We start from the raw sequence: 16008 nt of genomic DNA on the forward strand, positions 1-16008 counted from the left end.
AAAGTGAAGTGAGTGGTAAGGCATAGCTTGATGATATTGTCCTTGCTGGTGAAGTTAGTGGTGTTAGGTGTATGTATCTTTGGTTCTTCTAATAGTCTAGTCAGTGTCTCCTTGGCCAGGTTGATGTTGATAGATGTGAACAGCGCTGTTATGTCAAAGGAGACTCACGCCACTCCATCCACTCCACCCAAAAATTCCTGAAGACCATCAAAGACACCAAGATAGAAGAGGATGAAATAATGGTCTCCTTTGATGTAACAGCCCTGTTCACATCCATCAACATTAACCTGGCCAAGGAAACACTGACTACATTAGAAGAAACAAAGACACATATACCTAATACCACCATTTACTACCCTCTGAGAAAAAGAACTGGAAATGACATCACCACAGGAAATGACATCACCAACCCAAGGAAACCTAAACACATATTAAAAAGCGGGCCATGACATCAGTGCTTCATCTGGAGGCTCACTGATGATGTTACCTAGCATGGCAATGAAACATCTGAAAATTAACCTTCCAGCTCAGCAAGCAAACCTACATCCGGAACCTCAACCTGAGCTACAAATCTTCTCAAAACCTGCTAAGTTTCTAAGCCTGACAAGTATCCAATAAAATTGAATCTGTAATGTCATAGACATGGAGTGGTACATAAAAATGATTGCAAAAAGAATGGACCAAGAGTTGACAAGTGATGTATAATTAGGGCTTGTCTGATACCAAGTAAATAGCACCTGCCATAATAAAGATGTAAAAGAGCATGAGAGAGAGACCTGAGCAAGCTTGTTCATGGTTTCTGAAGAGTTGAGCATACTCCTGTAAATTGGTATACATTTCCTTCATATAGAATAAACCAGTTCCTGTTTAAACCTACTGAAGGTTCAATATTCTCTACAAAGATAGACTAATAGACAACACCTAATATTCCTGAGTCACAGCAGTAATGCTTTAAATAACTGTTTCTCTAACTAGTAAAGTAGTTAAAAAACTAAGATGTAAAATAAAACAGTTAGACATTTCAATATTTACTAAAAGAAATAAAGAACCAAGATTATTGGTGGAGAAGCAAAATATTAGGAAGGGCAGCAATTTGTTTTCTGAAAGTAAATCACTTAGAACAGTTGCAGAAGTTGCTGGCCTTAAGCACTTGTTTTATTTTGTTCCTTGCTTACTTTCTATAATCTCATATTAAATAGGAATGGTGAAGTTTTATCAGGTAAAGGAGTCCTTAAAGGTAGCAAAGAATGAGCCCCCATAAATTGGCAGTGGTTTTACTCCTTGCCAACTTAACTTCAGCGGAACAGTATGTTAGACAGGTGGTCATTCACACCATCAAACTACCACCAAATACAAATTTCAATTCCTGAATATCTCAGATACATGACCTGCAGTTACAACCTAAATCATCTTGACTAATAAAAGAAAATCAACAAATATTTTATTACTTGCTATCCCCTTCTACATTTTGAGATGTTTATACTTTAGGAAGAGAGAAACTCAAAAATGTACCCATTGAAGAATCATCATACATCCTCTTGATTTAACAGACTGACCTACGAAATGTCACTTGAGACCAAGCAAGATTTTTTAATATACAAACTCATTATAGATTCTAATTTAGAAAGGTTTTGTGAAAGGAATGTTCTAGCTTCAAGTTTCAAGCAGAATTTTAAAGGCTGCAGTAATAACAGATAATACAATTGCAAATATCTCAATTCTAAATCGTTTATTTTTGATATGCTGTACAGATCTCAATTTTAAGTCTGTAGACTGGTTTCATTTCTACCTTTTTAATGCATATCAAACTTTTAGAAGACAAGATTGAAGCAGATGATAGACTATTTGCCTCACTAGGATGCTAATAGCCTGGGGGAAAATAACTCTGTAGTTGGTTGCTGTACAATTGATTTTCAGCTTTATTTCCAAAAGGACTAAAGTCACATGCTAAGAGTAAATCTGTAAGATATTCTATTGGCCGAGTAGGGAAAATCAGGTATATGATATAATAAGAAGCCTTACAAATAAGTAAAATGTCTTGTTTATGGTAGGGTTGATTTTACACCTGTTCCTCACAAACTGATGAATTCAAGATAAGTTTGATTAACAAACCGAAGTGTTTTAAAACATTTTCTTTGGTTTTGCTGTACTCAATGCTCTACGATATTGTGTAATTTTTTTAATTATTTGCTCTCAGAATGTGGGCATTGGTGGCAAAGGCAGTATTTATTGTCAAACACCAATCACACCTGATGATGGGGCAGTGATGTTCTTGAATTGTTGCACTCCACATGATATAGCTGCAATCATAGAGTTGTTAGGATGCACATTGCAGGACTTTGACCCAATTGCTGTAATATCTTGTTGAGATGGCTATGAAACCTCCTGGGGTCCTTAGTCAATGTTGAAGACACCTAGACCACTCTCTCCTGGCTGCATACCACTTTGTTGCCACCTCTGCTGAGCCTGTTGTAGCGGAAGGATAGGATGTACCCAGGGATGGCCATTGCTGTATCTGATGCTAATGTCAGGCTGACATTCCTGCATAACCTTGATAATCTTTCATCCTCTTAGTAAACAAGAATCTGTCACTTCCATTCAAATATTTTAAAATCCACTGCCATTTGAGGAAGGGAATCCAAAGATTCACAGCCTTTTGACAGAAAAATGTTTTCCTCAACTCTGCCTTAAGTGAATGACGTGTTATTTTGAAATTATGACCAAGGGTCTCTACTTTCACCACCTTTTCACAAAGAGAGTTCCAAAGACGCACAATCCATCGAGAGTTTTTTGGGGGGGTGGAATATAACCTCTTTTTCAAATGGACATGTATGACCTTTAAATATGAACCCCCCTAAAGATTTCAATTAAGTCTTATTTTAGTTTTCTAAAACTCAGCGGATGCAAGCCAAGCCTGATCAAACTTTATTTACAAGACAATCTACTCATTCCAAGTATTAGTCTGATGAATTTCTGAATTACCCCTAATGCACCTTATTACTTCCTTAAATAATATGACCAATACCATGCAGAATACATTTTCTACAGTTTAACATATGAGCTGCCTGTTATGTAATATTTAGTCTATGTTGATCTTTGTTTGTTTTGGAAAAAGTCTCAAAATGTGAAATCAGCCCATGTTATTCTTTCTGCTGGCCATTGGGAAATGCATATCTTTTAAAAATTAACAATTTCTATAAGCATCATAACATATTCGATAGACTTCATTTTTTTGAAGCCACAAGTTGTTATCACTTACCTAGGCCATGCCTGTGTGTAGACATTGGTGGCATTATGGACCAGACCTTGGCTGTTGGATTGTAGCATTCTACAGTGTTGGATGTCTTTAATCCATCTCTCCCACCGACCACATACAGCTTGCTATCAATCACTGCCACGCCAAACTGTAGCCGTCTTCCATTCATTGTGCCGACTTGCATCCAATTGTTCGTCCTGAGATCATATTTTTCTACTGTTGTAGCCCCTGTAGAAATGTACAGTGGTATATCAGAGAAACCTTGACAATTTTGGTTGCAACATTGTAAGTTTAGAAAGTTTAAATTCAGTAGTGTTATCAATCACTAGACTTAAAAAAATCAATGCTGAGTTGTTAGAAGTAACAGATCATCTGAAAGTCTATTTATTTATTGTTGAAAGTAATAATTCATCCACAAGTGTACAATCATGGATAAACAGAAAGGTGTAGAGATTAGTGTGGTACAATGAAATGTATAACAACATAATTCTGCAAATTGAAGTGGGGAAACGTGGCCCCTCCTTGAAATTCCTGTAGAAGATTCTACACCTACCTGCGTCCATCAGGAAAAAACAGCATGACAGTCAAAAATTTGTGGGAGAAAAGGTCAATGTTTCCCAAGTCACCATCATGGATCTCCTTGAAGTTAAGTAAGGATTAATTTTGGTGAGATCTGTACATCCAGTTTCATCATTGCAACTGAAGAAGGTTTATGAAAAATTACATAAGGGAAATGAGGGAAAGCATAAAACATTTAGAAGAGCACAGAGGTGTGTTTTGTCCAAATTTATAATACCCTTTGATGAAGTTCTAACTAATTTCACTCATATTGTCTGAATTTTTAAATGGAAGAAGCAGCTACACTATGTCTATTCTATTGAATCCAAATAGCTGATAGGTCAGTGCAAAGGCTGTTGCAAAAAAAAATGTAAATGCTTAGTCTTTATAGGTTTAGTAACACATGCTTCAGTCGCCTATTCTTTCTTACCCTTGGTGGTGTCCATTCCTCCTACAGCGTAAAGTGCTCCAACTGTAGACTTTCGGGGTTTCGTTCTGGGACTTTGCATCATGGGTCGTCTCTCTGGCAACAAATGATACCTCATAGCTTCCATAAGTAGTTTTTGACAGTCCAGGTCATCAGCAAACATTGGATTGTTTTCTAAGTCAGCCAAAAACTATTAAGAAATATAGAACTCATCAGTCACCATTTGTCCACATAATTCATTGTAACATTCCAAACTAGTATTTTATTCTGTTTCTTTGGATACTATTATATGTAATAACCTGCAGAGAATGCAAGTATAATTATGATTTTTTTTTTAAGAGGTGGCTTTATTAATTTTGGGACTACAGCCGCTAACTGTTTGTGATACGCATATGGCATTTGGTGGGGGTGCTGGGGAGGGGGTTCTAGTTTATAAAGGTCCAACTTACAAATGCTCATTCTTACACACACAATTCCATACAGTGAAGTAATTTTGAAGACCCAACATATAAACATTTCATGAACTTGCAAATGGTTTCTTTGCATTGTCCTGTACTGTGTTCTGAAATGCATACCAATCGAGTTGCGAGCAGACTCCAGATCGGAAACCATTTGCAACCTGGGGATCGCCTGAAGAGACCAGATTTTAACTGCAGTGATTTTAAGCATGAAGGTAACAGTATCAAGCAGAAATTTTCTCACTTCTGAAGTAGACCTGGGTGATTTTAAATCTTGCCAGCCAATTTCCCATACCTCTAGTTGGGAAATCAATTGGAAGTGGTGGAAAAAACCACATAGATGGTGGAATGGGCTCCAATGACATCACATGAAATGGAAAGGGGTGAGATGTGGGCAACCATAAATTTTCTCTCTCTAGATGAGGCCCCTAATCTTCATGAGGGCGAGAGGAGAACTCCACTCCTCCTGAGGATGCAAAGAGCATAAGCCGTTTGTGCCTCTCCTGATATCATTCAGGCTGTCAAATTTAAAACAAATCACATCAGTTGGTTCCTCCTCAACTGTAGGCCAGAGCTGAGCTGGGTTTGATCTGGAATCTTCACTAGCTACTCATTAGAGAAGGTTACAGTTGGGATTCAAAGACTCCTGGGGACTCCAGGGTGTTTAAGTTATCTGGCAAATTTAACTGTCCAACCGTTCTGTTCCTATATGGTTGATTCAATTATAATTGCTCTTGTGTTCTCATCAGAAACATGTACAGGATGAAGCACTGATAATGAAACATTACCATCACAATATTAGATTACTTCTTCAAAAGAAGTAAATATTAAATTCATGTAGTAGTTAACTCATATTAAACACTGTATGGAACAGTATATTAACTATTTTCTATACATTTACCTGTGGAGACAGCAAAGGCAGTCTGATGTAAGACAGGAGCATTGCAAGATCCTGTTGTCTCTTCTGTAAATCATGTTTTACCCACATCATCAAAGCTTGAAATATGGTCTCCTCATCAGGAACATTAATGTCATCACTAGCAAGGAGCTTCTCAATCTCACTGGCAGGGAGCAGAAGGAACTCTTGGTTCTTAATTACTTCCATGAAATGTTCCTGCACAGCAATTCAATGAAACAAAAATTGGAGACAAGCAAATGTTCTTGACATAATATGTTGATAAAATTATAAGATTCTCTTTACCTTTATAAAATAAAACAGGAGTTGGCCACAACATTCCTGTTTGAGCATGGTAATAGGTTTTACTGAATATTGCTTCAATTTCTTTACTGTTAATCCAAGATATTATTGATTTCCAGAGCTATAACACAAAGTGCATTAAAATGACCCCAGCAAACACTCTGATGCATGGCAAGATCAATCATCATGGATGATATCAGCTAATAGCACTAAGCAATGATTTAAAACTCTCCAGAGAAGCCCAGAGCAATCTTTACTGCACATGGAAGCTCTAAGGTGAAGTCAACAGTAGTTTAATGATCCAGCATTTGAAACAAATTCTTGAGGGCAAGAGAAAATTTATGGTAGCGTTGGCAACATCCTACTCCAACTCTGACAGCCAAGAAGATCCAGAATTCCAAAAGAAAGGAGCATTTAACCAATAAGTGAAAGTGAGGACTGCAGATGCTGGAGGATCAGAGTCGAGAGTGTGGTGCGAGAAAAGCACAGCCGGTCAGGCAGCATTCAAGGAGCAGGCGAATCGATGTTTCGGGCAAAAGCCCTTCATCAGGTTTCTGATGAAGGGCTTTTGCCCGAAACATCAATTCTCCTGCTCCACACCTGCTCCCTGACCTACTATGCTTTTTCAGCACCACACACTGGACATTTAACCAATAGGTTAAATCCTAAAAATACAGGTACTAGAAAGTTTCAAGAACTGAAAAAAGATATGAAACAAATTTTATAAAGGAGCCAAGAGTGCTTTTATGCACAAATAAACACCTGCCTCAGGTGGAAGAGAGTCTGCTTAGGTACTTTTTTTCCCAGTATTCTTTCTGCTGAACTATGCACTCCAACAGGCAGAGCTAACCATGAGAGTGCTAACCTGAACAAATCAGCACAGTGGCTTGAATAGAAACATGTCAGATATCAAAATCTGCATTTATCAACTTGTGTGAACTTCAGGGATTCACAAAACAAATGGCTGGATTACACTTGGCTTATGTTCAACTAGTTATTCATCTTCCTACTATTTATACAAAGTTGCTGACAGGATATGGCTCCCTAATTATCTAATGAATAATTACTGGTCTGAAAAGCACATTGAGACATTTCAATATGATAGAAGTTCTGTATAAAGCCAAAACTTATAAACATCAATAATATTCTATACATTCCTCAGAAACATCTGCTCTTGTTTCTTTGACAGATCTGATTAAATAGCCAAGTCAATCTGCCAATGTGGAGAAAAAGATACACAGAGAAAAACATATGGAACCAGTCTTCAATATATTGGATTGAAATAGAAACATTTATATGTGACACTACTCTTAATAAGTAAGAACTATATACAGGCCTTAATTCTTAAAAATGACCAGACATTAACCAACTGCTCTGCCACATATCTGTCAACCAACATTGATATAGATTCAGAAGCAAGTGCCCTTCACAATATTTGATGTAATATAGTTAATAACATTGGGACTTTACAAATTGGAGCATGAAGTTCAGGAATGTGGAAATAATGATACATTTCTGCTAAGAATTGATAGGGCCATAGTTGGAATGAGTTTTATTCATCATGGATCATTGATGGCCATTATTGCTTGCCAATCATTGATTGCCAAAGGCAAGTTGGTGATGGTGAGCTGCTTTTTTGAACCACTGTAGTCTTGTGCCATTAGATAGGAAGTTCCAGGATTTTGACAGTGAAAGAATGGTGTACAACTTGGAGAACTTAGAGGTGGTGAAATCTGGGGATATCTGCTGTCTCTGTTTTTCTAGATGGTAGAGGTCTTGGGTGTGGAAGATGTTGTCGAAGAAGCCTTAGTAAATTGCTCCTGTTGATGATTCACACTACTGTCACTCTGTGCCAGAGATGGAGAGATGCATATTTAAGGTGATGAATAGGGTTTTGATGAAGTATGCGTTGAATGTTGATGCACTTCTTTAGTGTAATTGTGCATTCATTTATCCAAGAAATTGGAGAGTATTCCATCATATTCTTGATTTGTGTCATATAGATGTGAGACAGGTTTTGAAGATTCATAACATGAGAAATTTATCACAGAATGCCTATCTCCTTTTTGTAACTACAATATTTATATAACCCATTCAATTGAGTTGCTGGTCAATACTAATTCCTAAATAGTTGGTGGTAGGGCATTCAATGGTAGTATTGCCATCAAATGTCTGTGATGCGGAGGTGGTTAGATAATGTCTTGTTCAAGATTGCTATTGCCTGACAGGGTTACTATGATTGGTAAATTGCAATTTAAATTAACAACAATTAGGTGGAAAACCTAGAACCTGTTGGCACAAGAGATCAGAAATAACAAACTACGGTATGTTTAAACTGTCACGTGCAGTTAAGGCTTGCCCTATTCATAACTGTTAAAACTCAAACTAACAAGAATTTTCTGGAACTAACTTTTCTTTATGGGTACTGGGGTGCAAAAGATTGCTACTAAGGCCTCACCTGACTCTTAGCCTTTGAATTATAAAACAAACCCCATGCTCTCCTACTTTCACATCCAAATCATTTATATAAATGACAAAAATCAGTGGACCCAGCACCGACCCTTGTTGCACTCCACTGGTCACAGGCTTCCAGTCTGAAAAACAACCCTCCACCACCACCCTGTCTTCTACCTTCGAGCCAGTTCTCTATCCAAATGGCTAGTTCTTCCTATATTCCATGAGATCTAACCTTGCTAACGGGTCTCCCATGGGGACCCTTGTCTAACGCTTACAGAAGTCTGTATAGATCACATCTACTGCTCTGCTCTCATCATTGCTATTTGTTATTTCTTCAAAACACTCAATCAAGTCTGGGAGACATGATTTCCCACGCACAAAGCCATGCTGACTATTCCTAATCAGTCCTTACCTTTCCAAATGCATGTAAGTCCTGTCCCTCAGGATTGTCTCCAACAGCTTGCCCACCACCAAGGTCAGGCTCACTGGTCTATACTTCCCTGACTTTTCTTTACCACCTTTTATAAACAGTGGCACCACGTTAGCCAACCTTCAGTCTTCCGGCACCTCACGTGTATCTATCGATGATACAAATATCTTAGCAAGAGGCCCAGTAATCACTTCCCTAGCTTCCCACAGAGTTCTAGGGTGCACCTGATCAAATCCTGGGGATTTATCCACTTTTATGTGTTTCAAGACAACTAGCACCTCCTCCTCTGTACTATGGATGTTTTTTCAAAACATCAGCATCTATTTTCCCACATTCTATATCTTCCATGTCCTTCTCCACAGTAAACACTGATGCAAAATACTCATTTAGTATTGCCTCCATTTCCAGCAACTCCACTCAAAGGCTACCTTGCTGATCTTTGAGGGGCCCTATTCTCTCCCTCGTTACCCTTTTGTCCTTAATGTATTTATAAAAACGTATTTAGTAAATTTGCAGATGACACCAAAATTGGAGGTGTAATGGACAGCAAAGAAGGTTAACTCAAAGTACAATGGGATCTTGATCAGATGGGCTAATAGGCAGAGGAGTAGTAGATGGAGTTTAATTTAGATAAATGTGAGGTGCTACATTTTGAAAAAGCAAATCAGAGCAGGGCTTATACACTTAATAGTAAGGTCCAAGGGAGTGTTGTTGAACAAGGAGACCTTGGAGTGCAGGTTCATAGTTCCTTGAAAGTAGAGTCATAGGTAGATAAGATAGTGAAGAAGGCATTTGATTTGCTTTTCTTTATTGGTCAGAGCACTGAGTACAGGAGTTGGGATGTCATGTTGCAGCTGTACAGGACATTAGTTAGACCACTTATGGAAAATTGTTTGCAATTCTGGTCTCCTTCCTATTGGAAGGATGTTGTGAAACTTGAAAGAGTTCAGAAAAGATTTACAAGGATGTTACCAGGGTTGGAAGATTTGAGCTACAGAGAGAGAGGCTGAATAGGTTTTCCCTGGAGCATCGAGGGCTGAGGTTGATAAAATCATAAGGGGCATGGATAGCATAAATAGTCAAGGTCTTTCCTCTGGGTTGGGGAGTCCAGCACTAGAGGGCATAGGTTTAGGGTAAGAGGGAAAAGATATTAAAGGGACCTAAGGGGCAACCTTTACATGCAGAAGTTGGTGCGTGTATGAAATGAGCTGCCAGAGGAAGTGGTGGAGGCTGGTATGGTCACAGCATTTCAAAGGCATCTGGATGGGTATGAATAGGAGGGGTTAGAGGGATACAGGCTAAATACTGGCACATGGGACTAGATTAGGTTAGGGTATCTAGTTGGCACGGCCGAGTTGGACTGAAGAGCCTGTTTCTGTGCTGTACATCTCTATGACTATAACTCTCACAAAATATTAAACAGACATTTCAGAATAAAGAATTGTAAATACTCATATCCTGAAGCCATCCAAAGTGACTAAAGTAGGTCCTCCTGAAGTAAGACATTAATTATCTCAAATCCCAGCGTGGATGTCTGCAAACATAAAGACTTGCCTTAGAACATAAAACATAGAACATAAAGCGCAGTACAGGACCTTTGGCCCTCGATGATGCGCTGACCTCTGAAACCCATCAATCTACACTATTCAATTCTCATCCATACACCTATCCAATGACTATTTAAACACTCTTAAAGTTGGTGAATTTACTACTGTTGCAGGCAGAATTAACCTTGAGGTTAATTAACTTATGTCCGTAGCCAAATTTGGAAGAGTGCTATAAAGAACCAAATTTTAAGGCAAGTTACTGGGTAATCTCCAATATATCTCCTGCCAAATAAACAAGAACAGAAAGTTGTCATCAATGTGCACTCAGAAGGGAGTTGCTATTATTCTGCCCATAGGGATTTATCGGAATGCTACTAAATTTATTGTTGTGCCACCATGGAATGCTCGCCACTCACTTGCTCACCCGAATCTTCACTTGTTCCATCACCCTTACTACTATGGCCACAACGTTCACTACTTCGCTTGGCCCTCATTTGGTTTATTCACTGACTATAACGATTACTACTGTCCATGCTGCCCAATGGCTGAAGGCTCATTGCCTCCGTCCCCCTCACCGCCCTGCTCCCTTGCTTATGGGGAGTGGTCGACCGTGAGGCAGCAGCTCAGTGAGAGGAGGCAGGCAGTGAGCAGTCTCAAGTTGGAATGTCAGTGAATCAGGGCAGCAAGGGAAGTGGTGAGAGGTGCAGCCAAAGGGTTAGAGTAAATTGGTGTGCAAATTACAAGCTTAGAAGTTTGACTAGTATTCCACTGAAAATTGCAATCCTTTGCCATGGTAACAGTCTGACAGTATAAGAACACATATCATTTAAGAAAGCAGTTTGGAGAAACATTTGGAAAGAACACTTTTTATTGATGCTGTACTCATTGAATTGCTCAATATATTGGATGATCCAATCCCACAATGTAGGCAGTCTCAATAACCACTAGTTTTAGTAGCAATGTCAAGTGCACTGCAATTGCATAGGACATGAGACCCCACCCATCCGCGCCACTGTTACTGTGGCAGCAAAAACAGCCATTTGGCTGTAGAACTTCAGAAACAGTAACAGCAGCAAAATCAACAACAGCAGTGCCTTGATGCCTCAAAAACTACAACCTGGCAAGGTCTCCAAGGCTTGCTCCCTTTCAAATCCAGAAAACTGGATTCCTGATATCAAGACTAGAAGTAGCTTATTTTGTGACCTGCCAAAAAATCAACTCATCAAGGGGATGCTGCAACAATGGCAATTTGACTGGCTGTTGAATCCACTTAGACTGTAATCCAGAAGCCGGATTGAGTAATCTATTGCTGACTGTAATATTTTAGAGGTACAAATGTCTTCCTTATCAGGCTGATAATGCATTCCTTTTTTCAAGATGAACAAATATGTGAATTACAAACTAACCTTCAGCTCATAAATTGTAAAAACATATATTGTAAAAACATAAATTGTAAAAATATAACCGTATTTTCTTGGTGAATGTGAGTGCTTCAGTGAGTGACAAAGCATTAGCTTTTTGGGGTAAACACATAAATCAATAACTCCCTTAGCTTAAGCCTATGTAAAGTTTGTTGCTGAATATTCAAATTGATCATATATTCAGGAGTTAACAAAGATACGCATCTTTTTCAAAAATATTTTCATTAGGAACAGTAAGATCACAAAAAGGCAGTTCCCTGCCATCCCTGTCCAGAACAAAAGAGGTGAAATCTTTATAGGGGTCTCAGTGACATGGGCTTTGGTGAAATGTGTGGTGGCCCATCTCGATCTCGCATTCCATCAGCTATGGCCTTCACAAGTAGTGCAGCAGGATTCTCCCAAGGCAGTGGTAAAATGTCAACTGACAGGAATTAACATTGGTCAACTCATCTTACCAAACTCTCCACAAAAGCCAGATATTGTGAAAACCCAACAAGGAAACTGATGAATTCAGCTCACCTCTTGCCATGAAGGACTTCCATGTTAATCATTGGGCATCAACAACTCAAGGCACACTCTGTGGAGAGTGGTCACACTCACCTAATCTTCCCCAGCATTGGCATCTGACATGTGCTAACCTCTAAGAAATATCATGGCATATCTCCAATTCCCTTACAGGACACTTTTGCACATCAATGCAGAACCTCAGGTGACATCAGAAACGATTATTGTAATGCTGCTGCAAAGACGATATGTTCATGCACATACCAGGCTGCAGCTCCAGACTCTTCACTCACTCTCATTGTGCTTATACTCTCTGAGTCCCACCTGACTAGTCACAGTATCCTTGGTCTTGCATTGTCTTTCTTTACCACTTTACACTTTGCCACTCAGCCAGAAATACTAGGTTCATATTACTGCTGTCTTCCTGTGTCATTTAGGGCAGACATAAATCCAAGGAGCTTGTCATGCCTGTCAGCAGGTCACAGTCAATTCAAGGGAATAACCTCCAGACAGTGATGTCTGTTAGGGTAAGTCCTGCTTAGGTTTGTCAGAGTCAGAATTCTCATGGACAGCACACTACTGGACATGACTCTTTCTGCTCTATTGTGGACTATTGGCTCTAGAATGAGAGGAGTACAGGTATTACTGGGGATGAAAATAAGTGACACATTTCTGTTGGTGCAGGAAGGAGATTTCCTGAGCAAGTGAGGAGGCAGTACAGAGAACATGCAGAGATAGTGGTGTTGGGGATCAGAGAACAAGTAAATAATGAGAGTGGGAGAGAATGAGCCTTGCTGGGAGTAGAGTAGCAGAGGTAGAGCAAGTGTGAGATATCAAAAAGAATCTGGTGGCACCTACACTGGCAGAGCGGTGAAGGACATTGACCTTCTTCCTTCAGTTCTAGAGACAGCTGAGACTCTTTAAACTCAGGTGGCCATTTTGAAGTAGACTCACGTGGGCTGATGTCATGGCCTCCACTGGATGAGGAAGTCTTATGTTAGTACCATTCCATCCAGCAAGGCCTCCAGGAAGCTGCTGCAAAGTGGGCACCAACTTTTCCCTGTCTACCATGTCTGGGTAAATGCAAGGAACCATTCAGGTTAGCTTTGGAATGTCAGTGCTCATCCATGTACACAACAGCCTTTTAAAGTAGGCACAGACACCGGGAATGACAATGAATTCTGAGATGTCTGTTGAGTGGCAAGTTGTTCCTGGAACAGTGTGTGGTACATTGGGTGGAAATGAGGAGAGAGGGATGCCATATTGTCATGGCAGGTCTTCGTGAATAAAGTTTGGTACAATGAGGGTGATAGAACTTGTTTGGCCTTGAGGTGACAAAGCTTCCAAATATTGTAATGCAACTTGAACGTACCCAAAAACATTGTAAGGTTTGGCCCACAGTTACTGATTAGTACAGAAGTAATTCTACATAATTCCAAGTCTTGAAAGCATGCACGCTTTTACATAAACAGAGCAAAAATTAATGGCATTAACTATTTCCATACTTAACCTTACTATAACTATTAGCCATAACTCAGCTGTAGCTTTTCCTTTTATATATAATAAAAAATGTTAGGTTCTCCACACAATTTAAATAAAGTCAGGATCATAGAGTTGCTGTGTGGACTACAATAAATTCAGACAGTTCTATTTGTAGGTCCTATTTCATTTATTATTTGGTGATTAGATGCTTTGAGCATTCTTTAAAGTTGAATTCCAGATTCATATTGTGAAAAAGAAACCTTTACAGCATCATTAGCTCTTTAGAAACCAACTACAGCATATCATGAGGTTACAACCTCAACTGTTCTTGATAGACCCTCTGGTTAGATTGATGCTGATTTTGGAATTCTATATTCCATACCAATGTGTTGGTTACTCAGTGTATTCTCAACATAAATTTGCAGCTTGTCAAGGATTCACTTACTGTTAAGGTTGTGAAAACAATCAAAAGCATCAAATGGCAAAGTCTGCCAATTGTTTTTGACATACCTCTGTAAACACCTCTGGGGCAAGTAAAAATTTGCTCTTTTAATTCTACTTTCTGCGATATGAAATGTCATCTCAATGCTCAGTAAAGTTTATGATGGACCCAGAGGTCATGAATTTAAATCCCAGTGCAGAAAACTACATTCAACAAATAGTGTAACCGGTAGCTGGCACTGTGTTGGGTTGCCACTTATTCATCATTGTAAGGAAAAAAGAAAGACTGGCGTTTATATAGTAACTACCAAGTAGCTACTAAATGTACCAAAGCATTTTATAGCCAGGGAAGTTAAAAATCATTCAATACCAGTTTATAGTCCAACAGGTTTAATTGGAAGCACTAGCTTTCAGAGCCCCACAACCACCTGATGAAGGAGCATCGCTCCGAAAGCTAGCGCTTCCAATTAAACCTGTTGGACTATAACCTGGTGTTGTGAGATTTTTAACTTTGTACACCCCAGTCCAACACCGGCATCTCCAAATCATAGCCAAGGAATTACTTTTGAAGTGTAGCAACAATTACATTGTGCATATGCTGGAGGGCTCAACACCCTGAAGTGGGCACCAAGAAGCTTTTTGACTCCAAGGTGAGGTTGCTATAAACTGATCAATTGCTGACCTACATATGCTTCTTAATTTCTTCCATGGTCCAGGAAGCCAAGTTGTCAATAATTTCTCAAGCCATGTAACAGATACCAACAAACATAGCCTTAACAGTATTGACCATTCTCTAGAAACTAACTAAACAAAATGTTTACTAGCAATATTATTTTTGAAAATTACTCTGGCTATGCTTAATTGACTCCTGACAACAATAATACCCTTGTTATTTAGCAAGTTCATCATTCTGTAAATCTGGCACGATTACTGGACAACCCTCGAGTTATTTTTGTCCTATACTGATGTCTTTCATCTCTTTTCATGATTTGCTAGAAAATGAAAAGTAATTGCAAAACAGGCAGAATTTAAATTGCTGATTCTAAGAGTAACAAGGGATGTGAGCCATTATCCACATCCTATCTCAGCCTCTCACTGTGTTTTTGTCTGGAAAATAGGAACAGGAAGTTAAGTACATTTCAGTTTACAAAAATAGGCAATACTGTTTATCAGGATGGGCTTCATCTGTGTGAGAAAGATACTGAAGCAGGAAACTGTTAATAAGATCTAAACTGTTATAACCATGATTGAAGAGATTAAACAGGATGGGCTCAAACTTTACTAAGTCCATTTATTTTCAAATTGTATGCTTCAATGAAGATTTGTTAAAAAAAACAATGTAGTAACTAATGTACAATTAAAATATAGCTTTTTCATATCCAGCTGATGTGCACTGACAGTATTATTCGTAGTTCCATGGGTGGTTTACCAATTTTGATTTGGTGATACTGGTATCACTTTTATATTTTTGAATGAACAAACTGTCACTCAAGGGAGGAACAAACAGTAGGGATTCTTAAAGTCTGCCTGCAATACATCTGGAAATTCCCATTTGGACTGTATTTACAACTAATTTATATTGTGTAGGTTACAGTACATTGCAAAGTTAACTGCTCCACAATCTCAGTCCTCATGTTAAATCAATGCTGCAACACAATGACTTCCTCAGATTAGTTTGGTGTAGGTTAAGAAGCAGGACTATAATAGCAGGGAGGTGTAATTTTTTAATATGATTTTCCTGCAGGTTTAATAAAGGAAGAATTTCCATCTGTGTAGTACATTTTCACAACTCCCATTGTTTCACATCCAATCTATGAACTTGCCTGAAG

The 16008-nt window shown here is 38.8% G+C and overlaps 1 protein-coding gene across 7 annotated transcripts in view; it reads right to left on the bottom strand.

Annotated features, from left to right (window-relative positions):
- Positions 1 to 16008, bottom strand: part of LOC140495791 (kelch-like protein 4) — a 319048-nt gene that overhangs the window by 46378 nt on the left and 256662 nt on the right. For 6 of the 7 annotated variants that reach the window (XR_011964097.1, XR_011964098.1, XM_072594903.1 and 3 more), the window contains 3 exons: positions 5601 to 5813; positions 4245 to 4431; positions 3260 to 3484 (listed from right to left, as the gene is read on the bottom strand). Coding sequence is in view for 5 of the 7 variants with exons in the window: in XM_072594903.1 (XP_072451004.1) it covers positions 3260 to 3484; positions 4245 to 4431; positions 5601 to 5813 (625 nt within the window). In the remaining 2 variants the exon portion in view is untranslated. The remainder of the gene's footprint in view (positions 1 to 3259; positions 3485 to 4244; positions 4432 to 5600; positions 5814 to 16008) is intronic. The other variant, XM_072594901.1, reaches the window with a different exon arrangement.

Source organism: Chiloscyllium punctatum, chromosome 25, assembly GCF_047496795.1.
Source record: "Chiloscyllium punctatum isolate Juve2018m chromosome 25, sChiPun1.3, whole genome shotgun sequence".
Taxonomy (NCBI): Eukaryota; Metazoa; Chordata; class Chondrichthyes; order Orectolobiformes; family Hemiscylliidae; genus Chiloscyllium; species Chiloscyllium punctatum.